The 14,737-nt window shown below is 41.8% G+C and overlaps 1 protein-coding gene across 2 annotated transcripts; it reads right to left on the bottom strand.

Moving 5' to 3' along the window:
- Window positions 1-45: 45 nt before the first annotated feature.
- Window positions 46-13,968, bottom strand: LOC306821991 (transmembrane protein 198-like). 2 transcript variants are annotated; one of them, XM_079340672.1, is made up of 5 exons: window positions 13,270-13,968; window positions 2,481-2,722; window positions 1,802-2,377; window positions 1,351-1,428; window positions 46-1,165 (listed from the first exon to the last, which is right to left on the bottom strand). In XM_079340672.1, the coding sequence occupies exons 2-5, from the start codon at window positions 2,632-2,634 to the stop codon at window positions 1,113-1,115; spliced, it is 861 nt and encodes a 286-aa protein (XP_079196798.1). In that variant the 5' UTR covers window positions 2,635-2,722; window positions 13,270-13,968; the 3' UTR covers window positions 46-1,112. The 2 variants fall into 2 exon arrangements, with proteins under 2 accessions (XP_079196798.1, XP_079196797.1); XM_079340671.1 differs by having other exon boundaries at window positions 1,280-1,428.
- Window positions 13,969-14,737: the final 769 nt, after the last annotated feature.

Consider the following 14,737-nt stretch of genomic DNA (forward strand, 5'->3'; position numbering starts at 1 on the left):
GAACTCACAGAAACAATGGTGTAATTTATTCAACTCGACCAAGGAGTTTGTTTCTTATCAAACACTTTTATTTATTTCTATTTGAAATTTCTATCAACAGGTATGTACAAATTCAGGAAACAATTTACATTGTCCCTGCAAATAAAAACAACAAAATGGGGTAATTATTTAAAAAATCTACAAATTAACAACAGACGTGCTTTTTTTTTTGTCCTTTTTTCAACATGACCATTTACGGTACTTTGTTCATTATATAAATTAAATTATAAAAGTTTACTCCACAAGCATACACAAGTCTTCACCATGTTCTGACAAAACAAAAACACAAAAAAGTCACAGAATTAAGAGTGCTGCTGGAGAAGATCCTGCTAAAAGCTCTGGCTATGAGCATTTCAACAACAACTGTATAACAACTGCATCATTTCATTTTAGCCTCACTTTCATTTTTCCGTGTTTCCATGTACGGCATATGTCGTATTTTACTCACACTACACACCACCTAAAAAATACACAAAATTAAAGTATTTTCAACACAGCTTTCACACAACCTAAAACCACATAGTTCCTTGTGTCATCACAACATGGCACTTCATGGCAATGACTAACTTTTTAAGTACAGTACATTTCAAACAAATTGCTTTGTCACATTCATAACCGAAACACTAACACACACACACTCTTGAGGCTCGTACTTGCTTTTTATGTATTTCATACATGAGAGGAAATCAAGGACCCTACGATTTATATTAACTTTTTGTTTCAGTATTTCTCTGAGAAACAGGAGGGGTTGTAGTGGTTATGGCTTACACCAAAAACAGGCTTCATAAATCTTACTTCTCAAAAGACAGTATTCTCTTCAAATGAACACAGGCATACACACATTCTTGCTTCAGCTCATTTTGAGGGCAGATTCAAACCCTTCACTGAGGGTCACAGTTTATTTGTTCTACTCTACTTCAGGAAGACACAGCTGGAGAGCCAGAGAAGCACCAAACCCTTCTAGTCCTTGTGAAACTCAGATCCTGATGACCGGGGTTGTAGCAGTGAGAGGTGCTGTGGACCCCGTCTCAAAGTCCAGGTCGATCATGGTGTGGTTGGCAGTTCCCAGGCTGCTAAGGGAAGTGCCTGTGCCCATCTGTCTGTCCCGCAGACTTTGCAGGTAGCTCTGAGAACAAAAAAAAACACAAGGAGAGATAATGAGATACACAAAAAGTTATGAAAACCCTTCTTTTCTGGCATCAGTGTGACAGCACAACACGCCATGTTGGGAGAAACTGACCGGTGCCAGTAGATCCCCAGCGTAACGTTTCACTGGGGTGGGTTTACGGCGGTACATGCCTTCCTGCCCACCTGCCTGCTGTCGCTTCTTGGCGTCCTTCTCTCGTATCCGCATCAGCTGGACTCTCTTCTGTCTCCGACTGATCACAACTATGAGAAAGAGGGATTTAAGACGCAACTTAAACCATGACTCAATAATAAAACACAATCCAGGATTTGTAAAAGGATTACAGTGGTAACAAAGGAATGATTTTCAATCAAAATATTACTTGCTAGCAGAGCTATAAGGAACTTCAAACCTGAAGAAACATTCAAAGCATTGAATGTTTTTGCAGAAAAAATCTGTTCCTACTATGTCATGATAGTGCTCAAACATGATGTGCTAACATAACTTTACACATTAACCTCACTGTGAACTTTCCCATAAGGGGGGTTAACTGCTTTTTAACCACGAAATTCTTTCTTGACTTGTTCTGAACCTTACAGAGTTAAAAGGCAAAGTGTCACAATATTTCCTCCTCACCCTCAGTGTGTGAGAAACTGTCATCGGTAAGTTTCCATTGGACCAGAACTCCTATAAGGCTGAGAGCGGGCCAGATGCCCAGAATGACCCAGCTGTACCAGCAAAGAGGGGGTCCGGCTGTGAGTCTCAGGCAGTCATACACGTGCGTACCCAAAGCCAGCATCTCCACAAAATAATCAGCGCACACGGTCATGATGGCAGCCCCGAACACAGCAGTGGAGAGCATGGTGAAGAGCTTCTGCCACTGCAGCGTCAGTACAGCAAACAACATGCCTGTTCCCAAGAGAGCACCCAGTGGGACCCAGACTGTGGTTGGGGTGTAGAACTGGTGAGTGACCAGCAGGGTGGCCAGAGCTAGGAGGAGGCCCAGCAGCAAGCCGGTCATGAAGAGGCCGACGCTTCGCACCAGCATGGTGACCAGGCCGCACAGCAGGCCTATAGCTAGTCCGATACCTGCGCTGGCCTCTACGCTCAGCTGAGTGTCCAGCACATGCTCCTTGTGACAGAGCAGGAAGATGATTACTGAGCCGAACATCAGACCTGACAGGAACATGACAGCCTTGAAACAGCGGTAACCTGGAAGAAGAAACAGATGATAATAATTAGAAATCAGTGGTGTGATGTTATCCAAAAAAACACTTGTTTTTTAGTTTGCTCGTTGTCAAGGTCTGGGCCTCACCAAAGAAGCAGTAGATGATGCCAAACAGGCAACACATGGAGCAGATGACAGCAGGGATGACCTCATACTTCCTTTCTATGTCCAAACTGCACACGTCGACTTCAGACAAACCTTCCCCGGCCCCTTCAGAGCTCAGCCCGGTGGGATCTGCCATTCTGGACGAATGTGGGAGGCTGAAGTTCAGGACAAGATGAAGGACTTCTTGTGGCTCTATCTTAAGTCCATTTGAAAAGGTTTGGCAACTGCAAACGAAAACAAAAATGTAATGCATAAAAAAAAGATGGGCGAGGCTTTCAAAAAATCACGCATCTGTGAATAGAGAAATGGAAGAACGTCCGTGTTGATTGTTAAGGGAGAAATCTTCAGAGCAACTGTGACTTCAGGTCTGCGTTGTATGTGCAGCTGTCGCAAATTCAATCCACAACGCATTGCTGCTAAGTGCAATCCTGTGTGCCCTGACACGCAGCTCATTCACTCGTTACGCTCCACAGGCCAGGATAACTCACGAGTGCTGACTGTGGCGAGTGGTTTGTGGTCTAAGAGCTGTAATTAACTTTCCTGATCATTTTTTTTTAACCCCGTTAACAGAACTACGTGAAATGTTCCTTCAGGTATTAAACAGGAAACCTTCGATCTGTAGCGTTTCTTCATGTTAAATGAGATGTTTTCATTTGAAAACGTCTTCAACCACGTATGAGCATCTCCTCTGTTGATCACTTTGTTAAGAGTGAACGCAGACATGGTCACGCTCTCTCTGTACATCGTCGACTCTGAAAACTCTCTCAAGCGTTAGAGTTACGTTTATCTGACTTAAGAAGTGGGACAATATTATCACTTCAAGAAACATAATCCCTTGATATGGTATGTAACGACACATATCAGATGAGAAATGGATGTCAGTGCATCGCAGGTACATATCTACTGTTTCGCTTCACTGGACTTAAATTTCCCCTCCACCTACATCCCAGATTTGTACTCTTGAAACTTGGACATGATATTCCAGGCAGCAGGCCTGTGGAGATCCACCGAGGGCTGCAGCAGGATAAAGGATCATGGGTGGACTGCTCTCTCTGAGGCTGCTGGCAGGCCTCCTGCATGATCTCACCACAGCTGAGATCCGATTACAGCAAACTCACGTTTTCGACTTTAACAAACAGTTTGGGAACAGTCGCCCCGGCTCTTTGCTCCGGGCTTGTTTTCAAACATCTTTCTCTTTCCACTCCGTCTATCCGTTCATCTCCTTCTTCACCCGAAACTTTCCTTCAGTCCATTCTTTCTCTCTGACACTGAGCGGAGCCTCATCTGTTCGGTCTTTCTCTCAGACACGGGGCTCTGTCATTTTGTGTCTCCTGCCTGTGAATGACTCGACATGGAAAAAATGAGAACTTGTTGGAACATTTTCTTCTTCAGCCGCTCACAGTTCTCCAGTACATCCACATCTGCCTGTCTTTCTGTTTAACATCAGTGGAACCTGCTATTTCTCACTGTGTTTGAAAAACAAAGACACGGGACAGTCTCCAATAAGTTTATGCTTCATTGCAATCAGAAGACTCAGGCTTTGTGACGTGTTCATTATTTTAAGCAATATAAATTGTATAAGCAGCATTTAATAGTGAAACTGGGATCAAATGTACCATGTGACTTTATGTTGGTGAAGTCATATAATACATTTAAAGTGTAGCACTGAAATAATTGTAATAATGTGACCTATAAAATGACCATCCTAAAACAGCCAAAATAAAGGTGTGAAAAAAAACCTCTCCACTCAATGTGACGCAAACTAACAGATCAATCATTTAAACAAGGAGACTGGATTTAACAGGACAGACTCAGAAAAGCTTTCTAACTAATGGACTCTTCTGTCTACAATCAGGATTATAATCTTCATCGGAGCACCAGCCAGTTTCAGATTAAACGAAAAACACTAACGTGGGATATCCTAACTACACAGTGGGTCTGTGCAGAGCGATGGCTGAGGTTTGCTCTGAAGCTTTGAAGTAACCGTCTGACAGAGGAGCGTTCTGTCCTGTTGTCTGTGTCTCACTGTCTGACAGGGTCACCTCTCCGCCTTCAGAAGCAGGCAGACAATTCTCATTGATGCAAACAGAAGTGTTTTTTTTTTTTTTTTTTTTATGGAGACATCCAGCGACAGGCAAGAAGCCCCACCCTTCCGACTGACTCGCTCTCCGTGCTGAAACAAACAATGTGACGCCCACATGTCGCTTACCCAGTTTGTGATTTTGCATGACTTGTAAACAAAAGCTTCGCTCTCTCACACATACACACATGGATTTGGCAGTACGCATAAACAGAAATAGACGTTAGACCAGCTAGAAACAAGCACAACTAGAGTTCACAAAGGGAAATAAACTTGTACATTACTGTCCAGTTTCTGGGTGAATATCAGCCACACACAGGGAGGAGGGATAAAAGCACCACATAGCCACCTTTAACTGATTGCAAAGAAGGAGTTAATGCATTTGTCTTAGACTGGCTACTCTCGTCCAATAATCCAGGACTCAGGCTGCGTGTGACCCAGAAAAAGAGGGTTCGAAAATTGGACTGACACACACAGGAACCTCATTGTTTTGGTCTACAGATTGTCTTGCTCTTTGATCTTTTGACTGTGTCTGCCCCTTCATGCTGGTTTGAGGTTACAATGTTGAACTGTTCCCAACCTAAAGACTTTGCTCCATAGAGTTTACGCCTCAATTGAAGTGTGTGAGTTCAATTGTCACTGATTGAGCCGTCGGTTTGCCTTGGAGAATTCTGCCTGAGCTGGCCCAAGGGCACAAAGCCAGCCGGTCAGTTTGGATATGAAACACTTTATCTTCGCTCAGAGACCTTCCACTGCTCATCTTATGTCGTACAGCAAATGGTTTTGTTTGGGTTTTTTTACACAAACTTTACAGTGTTTTTGGGGCACATGCTACTTTAAAGTAAATTCTCTATTTCTATGCTGTTTAAATCAAGGAGGCCTACTTTAAGATCATCTGGTTCTTCTGATGCAACATTTATGTCAGAATTCAGTTTGATGTGCTCTGTCATGAAATGAACTTCCTGCTGTTTGGTCCCCCTTTCGTTGTATCAGTTGAGGAGAAGAGGATGGTGGCCCTAAAATCTTTCATCTGTCAGGAGTTCTCCGAGATAGATGTGTTAGAGTATCTAAACACGTTTCCTGTTTCCTTACAGTACAAATACAATAAGTTATAGTGTTTTAAAGTGACTGTACAGGGATCTTTTTTTTTTTATATGGGATACATAGAGCCTCTGCTGGTAGCATTTTCCACAAGGCAGCACATCTCGACAACGCCGAAGACTTTGTGAGAAGCTAAAGAACCCTGTCAACTGACAAGGTCCGACATGTAATCTGGCCTGACGTCTTTCTCAGTCACACTCTCTGTTTCTCTTCTTAGCTTCATCTGTCACCATCCTTCTCCGTCTCTGAGCCTCAGTGATTGAATAAAAGAGCACAGAGATGGTTTAACTAGCTTCTAAAGAAAGCTGGTGTGTTAGCTCGGGTTGTAAAGCCATATGCTGTCGAAGTGCTATGAGACCCAGCAGAAATGGGAGACGCTATTCTCCCTGTTGAAAGTTTGTTTAAACATTAGATCGACCTTGAAGCGACTATTTTAGTATTTAAGAATGGGAAAATGTACATATTGTTGCTTTCATCTTGAAAGGGCCAGAACTAAAACAGATGTGCATATTAAAACAGCTCTGTATAAAACTAGTAGATACAATAGTCTATGTGATACGTCATATATGCTGGTAAAAATACAAGTTGTGCCTTTCCATCAGAGATTATATTTACAGTCATGTAAATCCAATTGTTATAACATTTTATTTGGTTTTTCAGTAGAGCTTTTACTGACAGTATGAACTAGTTCATATTCAAACTCCACTTTAAATGATTCAACTCTAAACGCACACCCATTCACACTCCCACATCTTTGTTAATCTGCCTCATGTTTCCCCTTCCAGGGTCTCAATGGTGTCCTATGTCCAGCAAGCTTGGAAGTCCTCGCTGCTGTGGGAGAATGGAGCCATTATGAGGCAAGACAAAGACTCTGAGGCCCTTGCTGTGACCTCTAGTGGCACTCGGAGGGAACCCTGCTAACAGAAGAGGAGAGCACAGAGAGAAGGCTGAGAGCACCAAGGAAACTGGTAGATCCCAGTGTGTTTGCTTTGAGATGGCTGCCAAGTATTTGCCTTCAGGGTGCTGGTGAGTGAGTGATGGAGGGAGGGGGTCCAAATTGGACCCAGGGACGTTTATCTTAGTGACTGGACTTTGGGAGGCCCCAAAAGATTCCAACCCTCCTGGTTGAATTTCTACTAGCTTAATTTGCCTGGCAACTGAATCAGTACCAATTGAAAGACTAAGAAAGTGCAACCATGCTAGCAACCATGTATGCTAATGCAGGTAATAGCTTACCAACTTGGGCCTTTTAGTACGCTACAGTTAGCTAAATCGGTTCTCAAGGAACTATGTCAAACAGAAGTGAGATCTTTAAAAGTATTTTTGATGGGACCAAAGTCTGGCCACCCATTTAACGACCAAAGCAGAATCTTAAGTGTTTCAGGCACGCATTTTGTGGCGTTTCCATAGACTAAAGCCGGGAAAGCTCCCCAGATTAGAAATGACCGACCTGTATGGTCATACTTGTTGGTACCCTTCTGTTGGGGTGCCAATAATATATAATGTTAGTTTGCCAGGTAGACTGTGTCGCGCTGCTACAATGTCACGCCATTATGTAGTTGACGCGGATATCGGCATCCGGCTTAAACGCCACCTACCAAATATGACACGGTTGGTTGGGTAAATGCAAACAGGATCAGGCTTTACCGAACCTGATCCTTTACTGATCCATACCGGACCGCTTGGTGGAAACGGAGCATTAGTTACTATCATTTTTGGCATTGATTAAGATGAAATATAGAAACTTGAAGAGTGTCAAACACCCTTAATTTGTACTTGTACAAGGATAAAAAAAGACTCACTGAAATTACTAAAGAGCGAACAGTTTGAGAAGGTGTATGCTCAAACAATAAGGATCAGCTGCAGATGACCTATTGGAATATCTTGTTGCCCTTGAAACAAAAATTTACCAAAGAGTTTACTCCCCTGAATAAACACAGAGGGGGTTTGAAAGGTGCAGATTTTGAGTGCTCAGCTGCTGAGAAACAGGCCGGGCCGACTACGAGTTCCCCACATAGCTAATTTGGGTGTGTTTGAAGAAGGGGTGGCCATGTGTGATTACAGCCAGGGGCTCTACGTTCTCAGTCGACTTGACACCCGGGGACAGCTGAGAGCCTGAAAACCTGCAGTATTAAGATCACATGGTGGTCTGAAAACTTCAATTGGAAGACTCTTCCAGGAAGGAGGGATTCTCCATGTCCTGTGTTTTACAGTCAAAAGTCATATCATTCACCTTCAGCCGAACACCCAGACCACCTGAAAGACTGATCAAGCTCAGGCAAGAAGTGAACTGTCACAGCAGGAGTTCCATAAAGGGTGTCCAGATTGTGCGAAGAATAGAACTGAATCTACATGGATAAATGCATGCTCATTCTTACAATAACATCTGCTTTCACTCAGGCTTATATTGAGCAAGGCATCATATAAGCTGCTATTGAGTGTCCTGCCCCTCCGTAACAGGAAGGGGAAGCTTATGAGCAGACGAGGAAGTGGAACATCAAGTTACAGCAGGAACTGACCCTTGTGTTTGCAGACACAGACACAAAGATGATGAAAACATAAACTCAACAACAACACACCACTTATGTAGAGAAAGACAATTTTGAAAAAATCAGTGCAGACAACGATGATGACATAAACAACTTATCTGATTACTAATTGTGATCATGATTTTATGGAAATAGTTGCTTGTAGTCCCTCCTCTTGAACACATCATACAAACAGCATGTCATTAATCTTTCCCAGAGACATAAGATTTCCATGCTGACGTTTGACCAGAAAGGCAAATCAGTTTGTACAAACCTTCTTCTCTGAATCAGCAGTTACCCATATGAGCCAGCCAGCTTCAAATTCATAGGACACAACTGTTGAACATCGGGTTACCAACATCGATGCCTGATACATTGGTTGCAAATGGGCCGATGTCTGCCAACAGGGGAAATATCAGCCAGTACTGTGATATTTAACCCATACTGTCAGTGCATCCCTTTTCATTTATCAACTGACAATCTGCGTCTGGAAAACATAAAGCAGCTAGCTGGAATTCTGTTCTACTCAATAAAACTCAGCAGAGTCAAAAACACCCACTAAGAAATCTGGCCATGCCGAGGATAAAGCCTTGAAATGTGATGAAAATCATCTTGAATTCCATCAGGATCATAATTTAATCCACATATAACACGGTCCACTGTGTCACTGTGTGATTTAAAAACATTGACCGTTTTGTTTGTGCAAGGCTGAGACGTCTTTAACGCATTTTTTATACTGATGCTACATTACTTTAAAGATGCTTTGAATCCTATCCATTTGTTCTGATAAAACTGTACTCAAAACAAAATGAGTCACTGATTTGACTAATTCATGAACATTTAACACTGACGAGTCGAAACCTGCCAGGGCATCACACCTTTACTGAGGTACACCCGTCACATGCTGTCGTTGTAGTTTGGCAGAAGCTGCCAGAGCTGCCTTAATTGCATTTTATGAACTAATCTCGTGCACAGAAAAGACAGAGGATATACAAAGTGACACATGGGATTAATTTGCATGCACAATACTCACATGGACATGTGCGCCTGGCAACTTTTGTGCACGTGGCTTGCATTTATGAGTCTTATAAACAGCTTTCAACACAGCGTAGGTATGACATCACTTAATTGCCATTTCAGGGTCACATGTGATCAGAAACATCAACAGCGCTTATTTTTCTCCTGAGCAAACGGAGAGTTAACAAACTATCCCTTTCTCATTATTCAGGTGGACTCTCTTTTTCAGCTGTCTTCTTCTTCCTATCACCCCTTTAACCAAAACCAGCTCGGTCAGACATTGTTCTTAACACAACCAACCCTCTGTAGAAAGCAAATCAATAATGTTGACCGCCTCTGTTTTTTAACATCACATATTTTTCTGAACTTATTTGCTTTTTTTTTTTTAATTGGCAGCTGTTCAAGTGAATACATCAGTCAAGATCTGAGAGTCACAAAAAACCTACAACTAACAACTTCAAAAACTCCAATTAAAGATAATCTAAAGCGATACAATGACTGAGTTAGTGAATCATTTTAAATGCCAATAAATTGCCCTCATCACAGACCCCATTCACTTTATATTTAATTAGTAGCATCCTATAATTTAGTCCTCATAATCCCTCAAACTCATTACTGCCTGACTTAAGTGTAAACAATAGAGGCCTTTTAACTTAAGCCTGCAGAAAGCTACTTATACTGTGGCATGCAAAGATCAGGAAAACTATGTGAACCCTTTTGAAGAGTGTCACATGTTGACGGTGCATAATGTACATCCGTACACATGGTCATTAATGGTTCAAATCCATGCTTAGGACTTACAGTATATCCATGCTGCAGTAAGTTGAAGCTGTGATCCAACAGCAGCAGAGGAAGGAGTTTACAGTGTGTGCAGCAAGCAAGGAGGGGCACTCCCACAACGCTCCATTAGGGCTTTGTGGTGAAGAGCAGCTTTATGTAGGTTCTGTGGTGGACTCTCTATGTGCATGTGTCAGTGAGAACATGATAGTGAAGCAGAGAATGAGATAACACTGCTGACGAAGATGGTGCAGGGAACTAAAACGTAGTTTCCTTGAGAAGACCCGAATGCTCAACTAATCACAGGGCGGTCCTGACCTCCGTATCAAATGTTCAACAAGGTGTAGTACCATAAATTATAACTTTTTAAAGCTCCTGACAAATGATTGAACAAGTGAAAGAATTGCTGAGGCAAACTACCACGCTATAATCAGACAGGCCTGTGATGAAATTGGGATCATTCTTAGATAGGACTGCTTTAGTGGCAAAGGGCACGATGGTGGTTCAGACCTCCGTGCTGTGCCTATATATGTCTGCTGCTCTGTCATTTAAAGGAGCCATTTAACCCTCTTTGTCAAATTCCAGTCGACAATAAATGCACCTCCTACAGCGATCTCACAATCCTAAAATATCATGCTTGGGCTTCCTTTTCTAAGCCAACTCAAAGCTGCTCTCATGTCTCGACTGTAACCAGTGTTTAACTTCTATAAGTAGCATATGGGTGGATGTTTGAAAATGACTGGTATCAGTTTTTATGTGTTTTCCATACGACAATGGGCCTTCTCTTGCATAAACTATGGTTGGTTCTCAACCATGTTAGTTTTCCTTCTTGGATTGGACTTAATGCTCATCTGCTATCTCTTCATTTTTTTGCACCTCTAATGTTTGGACACTTTAATGACAATCACACCTTTTGCACTACCTCCACCTCAAACACTACTGGACATGCATAAACAACACAAACTTTCAGAAGATCAACACTCTTTAATTGTTAGGCACAGGCATCATTAAAACTGTTTCAATGTCTCTTTTAAATAGCCCATATATTTCTTTTCCTGCAGAGGTTATGTACAATTTTTTATATAAATGAGTCTATTTTAAAATGCACAGGTTTAATTTTATTATATATGTAAGGAAGGAGGGACAATGGTTGTTCAATGTAACAAATGTCTTGTATACTGCTACTGCATGCCTTGAATTTTCCTCGGGATCAATAAAGTTTGTGTGTATATGTGTGTGTGTGTGTGTGTGTGTGTGTGTGTGTGTGTGTGTGTGTGTGTGTGTGTGTGTGTGTGTGTGTGTGTGTAAGCAGTTGTATTAATTACTCATTCAATCAATTAACCTTAAATCAATTAACCTTAAACAACAACTTCAAAATGTAAGTCATCACTTCAGGCCTCATTTGATTGGTCTTTCTAGCATTTTTTCCCTTCCTTTCAAAGGTTTCTTTTAGCTGCCTTGTAAAACTGCTCCGCCTCTCATGAACAAAAAGTATTTTAGAACTGAGTCCAGAAAATACTTTCCCCCAAAGTGAATATATTTACCCAATGCAAGTTTTTCCTAGAAAAGTATCAAGTCACCACTGGTATCGAACACAGTGGTCTCCTTAAATGAAAAAATGAACCCCAGCTCTGAGTCTTGTACAGATTACAACAGCAGACAGCCTTCTTTACACAGCTCTTATTCATCATGAAGAACCAAGGGACACTCCTCAGTGAGCCATGTGCTGAGCATATGGACAGATGCAGCAGACCAGAGCATGTGTCCTGACATGGTTGGACTACTTACTCAACTATTAGGAAGTACTTCTGTGGTTAACTTATCTTAATGACGAGTCCACGCCAGGGTCAGGGTGAAACTGCATTTTTTTGGAAGTTCAATCGTCCATAACTACATCCATCCCAACGACAACAATTGACAACAGAGGAGAATCTGAATAATCTGATTCTCATTGGCTCCAACCAAAGTGAATACTAATGATAATGCACTACATAGTAGAGGTGAACTGACACAGCTGACACAACAGCTGAAAGTAAAACTCAGAAACCTTCAAATGTCTTTGTGTTTAAGACAGCTTTGCATGTAGTGTAAACCAAGGCCTGCCAATAGTTTAATCACTTCTAGTCTACGACTTGATCCTCATGAGGGGGAAAAAGTATGTTTGTCTAACCGTTAAATTCAAAAGTGTTTTGACTCAGACGGTAAGTAAACCTATAGTGTTAGTATTATAACACAGAAAGACAAACATTCGACCCTTGTGTTCCCCCTTATTAAAGTTTATACCAGCAAAACAGTCTAACTTTCATCACCCACTGCTCATCGTGCCTTCCTGCCCTCTTTTTTTCTCCCCAAAGCAGGGGGGGCTTCCTCTCTGCCTTTTCAAAGGGGCAAAACCATCTGGTGCAGTCTGACAAGAGTATAGGTCAAGTAGATGAGGGAGGGGGTTGAGGGGAAGTAACTACAGAGTGCTCTCTTCTGTAAAGTCAGGACCTGTAGGCTGTCATCACACTGCAGAGAGAACCAAGAAAATCCCCAACTTGGTTCATGCAGGGCTGTTTGCACACTGCATGGGCACCAGATGGACATGAAAAAAATGCTTTAGAAAAATAATTAAATTGACTTCTACTATACTAACCTACTATAGATGGTAATGAATAGTTCAGAAATGGGAGTTCTGTTAAACAAATTGGTCAGATTTGACAGCAATGGAGAGTTAAGGACAGGATTTAAATTAAACAGGTTGCATGTATTATTATTTTTAATTTTGTAAATGACTGTGGGTTACTTACCATCTCGCAGTAACATTTAAATTCTGCAGACCTAAGCTAAAGCTTGGAGATACACACCAGGACCGAAAAAATGTGTGGTTCAGTGCACACAAATAAAGGCACCATTATCCTGAATCATTTTGTCTTTGTCCTAAAAGGCTGAAGAAGAGACTCAAACTGTTTCCTCTCCTGTCAGATGATTTAAATGGGATGTAGACATGAAAGCAGGCTTGGTTGCTACGTGTTACTACATACAAACACTTTGTTGATACAGAAAGTGATCAATCAAGGTGTGAGGAAAGTGATCAATCAGGATGTGAGGATTATTGGCCCAGAGATTATCAGTCAATATAATACGCTACTGTAAACAGTGATAGACAGTGAGGGAACTCAAATGGTCACACAGCTACACTGGGAAAAGTAGTCCAGTGAATGTAAACTTCTAGGCTAAAACCACTACTTGTTTTCATTTTATAAAGTTATCTTTAAAAAAAACTTACCGTTTCGCCCGTGATTTCGACAGTTGTGTCTTAACTTCTCCTTGACAATCTGCCCTGTCAAACAGGAAAAACACCCCACCATTCAAAAACACAAAAGCGGCGCTAGGGTACCAGGGAAAACCGGTTTATCCCAACTTCTCCCCCTTTTTGAAACTTCAAGGCTAAACTAAACTACGGATACAAACAAGTCGTAGATGTGCTCCTAACCATGTCTAAGCTAGCACTGACGGACTACAGATGTGAGGAGGGTTAGCTAGTTTCCTTTCACCGCTCCACTTTGTTAACCGCTGAAGTTTATCGTCTGTGACTCCACACAGAAAAAAAAACTACTCCACCTTCCTGGAAAATCTTTACACTCCTCCTCACACACCTCCCCTCTCCCTCTCTCTGCTCCGAAGGAAACGGTACTTTAAAAAAAAAAGTTGTGTCCTCTCTCCCTCTGAGGCTATCCTCTCTTCATCCAGAAGGGTCGGCGGTTGGACCGTTGGAAATGCCCCGGGGGGAGGAGGGGGGTAGGCGGGGGCAGGTCAACAGATGAGGCCGCTGATTCAATCAACGAGCTCAACTTCAAGGCCATACAACAAACTGTCGTGTGTTTATATTACATGTGCGTATGAAAAGGATGATATGATGCACATGGTGTGTCACAGCAGTCCATAAACACCAACCTCACGTGTATACCTCTTAGTCATGCACCAATGTGGCTCATTTAGATAAAGGCCTACCACATAGGCTGTGTTCTTTATTAGAGATGACATGACCTCTGACCTTCTGGAAAAGTGCTACAGAACCTACCATTACCATTTTCTGTTTATCATCAGTGTACAATGAATACAAGAGATTTACAATCACTATTCCTTTCTTTTGCTGGGGGTCCTGTAAATTTATTTATTTTAAAAAATGTATTTTTTAAACATTTTTTGCAGATTATTATTTCCTTCAGTTTTGTGGCTTTAGTTAATCTCTGACGTGTGAATGGTAAAAATGCTTGGTCAAGAGACTTACAACAGATCATACAAAACCCTGTGCTTTGTGTATATGCATTTAGAGGGAAAGAGCTACAGCTGTGAGTGCTAAACTGTTGGAGCACCTCATTCTCACAACAGGGTCTACCAGAGGAGGAAGGGAAGGTCTTCTTTATGCGTTTATAAAGTGTGTACCAGGGACAGGGCCTTTTTGATTTGAAGCCACAACACCCATAGTTTGACAACTACCTTATTAAGTACCTACAGGTGTTCACAGTCTACATTTACATGGAAATCATTTTATGATCTGTTCAGTGAGGTTTGATAGACTCAGCAGTGAAGGCTTGAAATAGTATTCACATGTTATTAAACATCCACATGAAAGTCTGATGTTTAAGATAAGATGGAACTCTCAAATTCTTTAAGAAAAAAAGTATCCCTACACCTGGGGCGCTGATGGCCTATAACGGTATGGTTGTGTCCATTGTACAGAGACACACTGT

The sequence above is a fragment of the Symphodus melops genome (genome assembly GCF_947650265.1).
Source record: "Symphodus melops genome assembly, chromosome: 4".
NCBI lineage: Eukaryota > Metazoa > Chordata > Actinopteri > Labriformes > Labridae > Symphodus > Symphodus melops.

Coding starts and splice junctions, on each gene's coding strand:
- LOC306821991 (XM_079340671.1), bottom strand. CDS start 2,634: ATGGCAGATCCCACCGGGCTGAGCTCTGAAGGGGCCGGGGAAGGTTTG. Junction 2,378..2,480: donor CATCATCTACTGCTTCTTTG/GTGAGGCCCAGA, acceptor TTCTTCTTCCAG/GTTACCGCTGTTTCAAGGCT. Junction 1,429..1,801: donor CAGTTTCTCACACACTGAGG/GTGAGGAGGAAA, acceptor TCTTTCTCATAG/TTGTGATCAGTCGGAGACAG.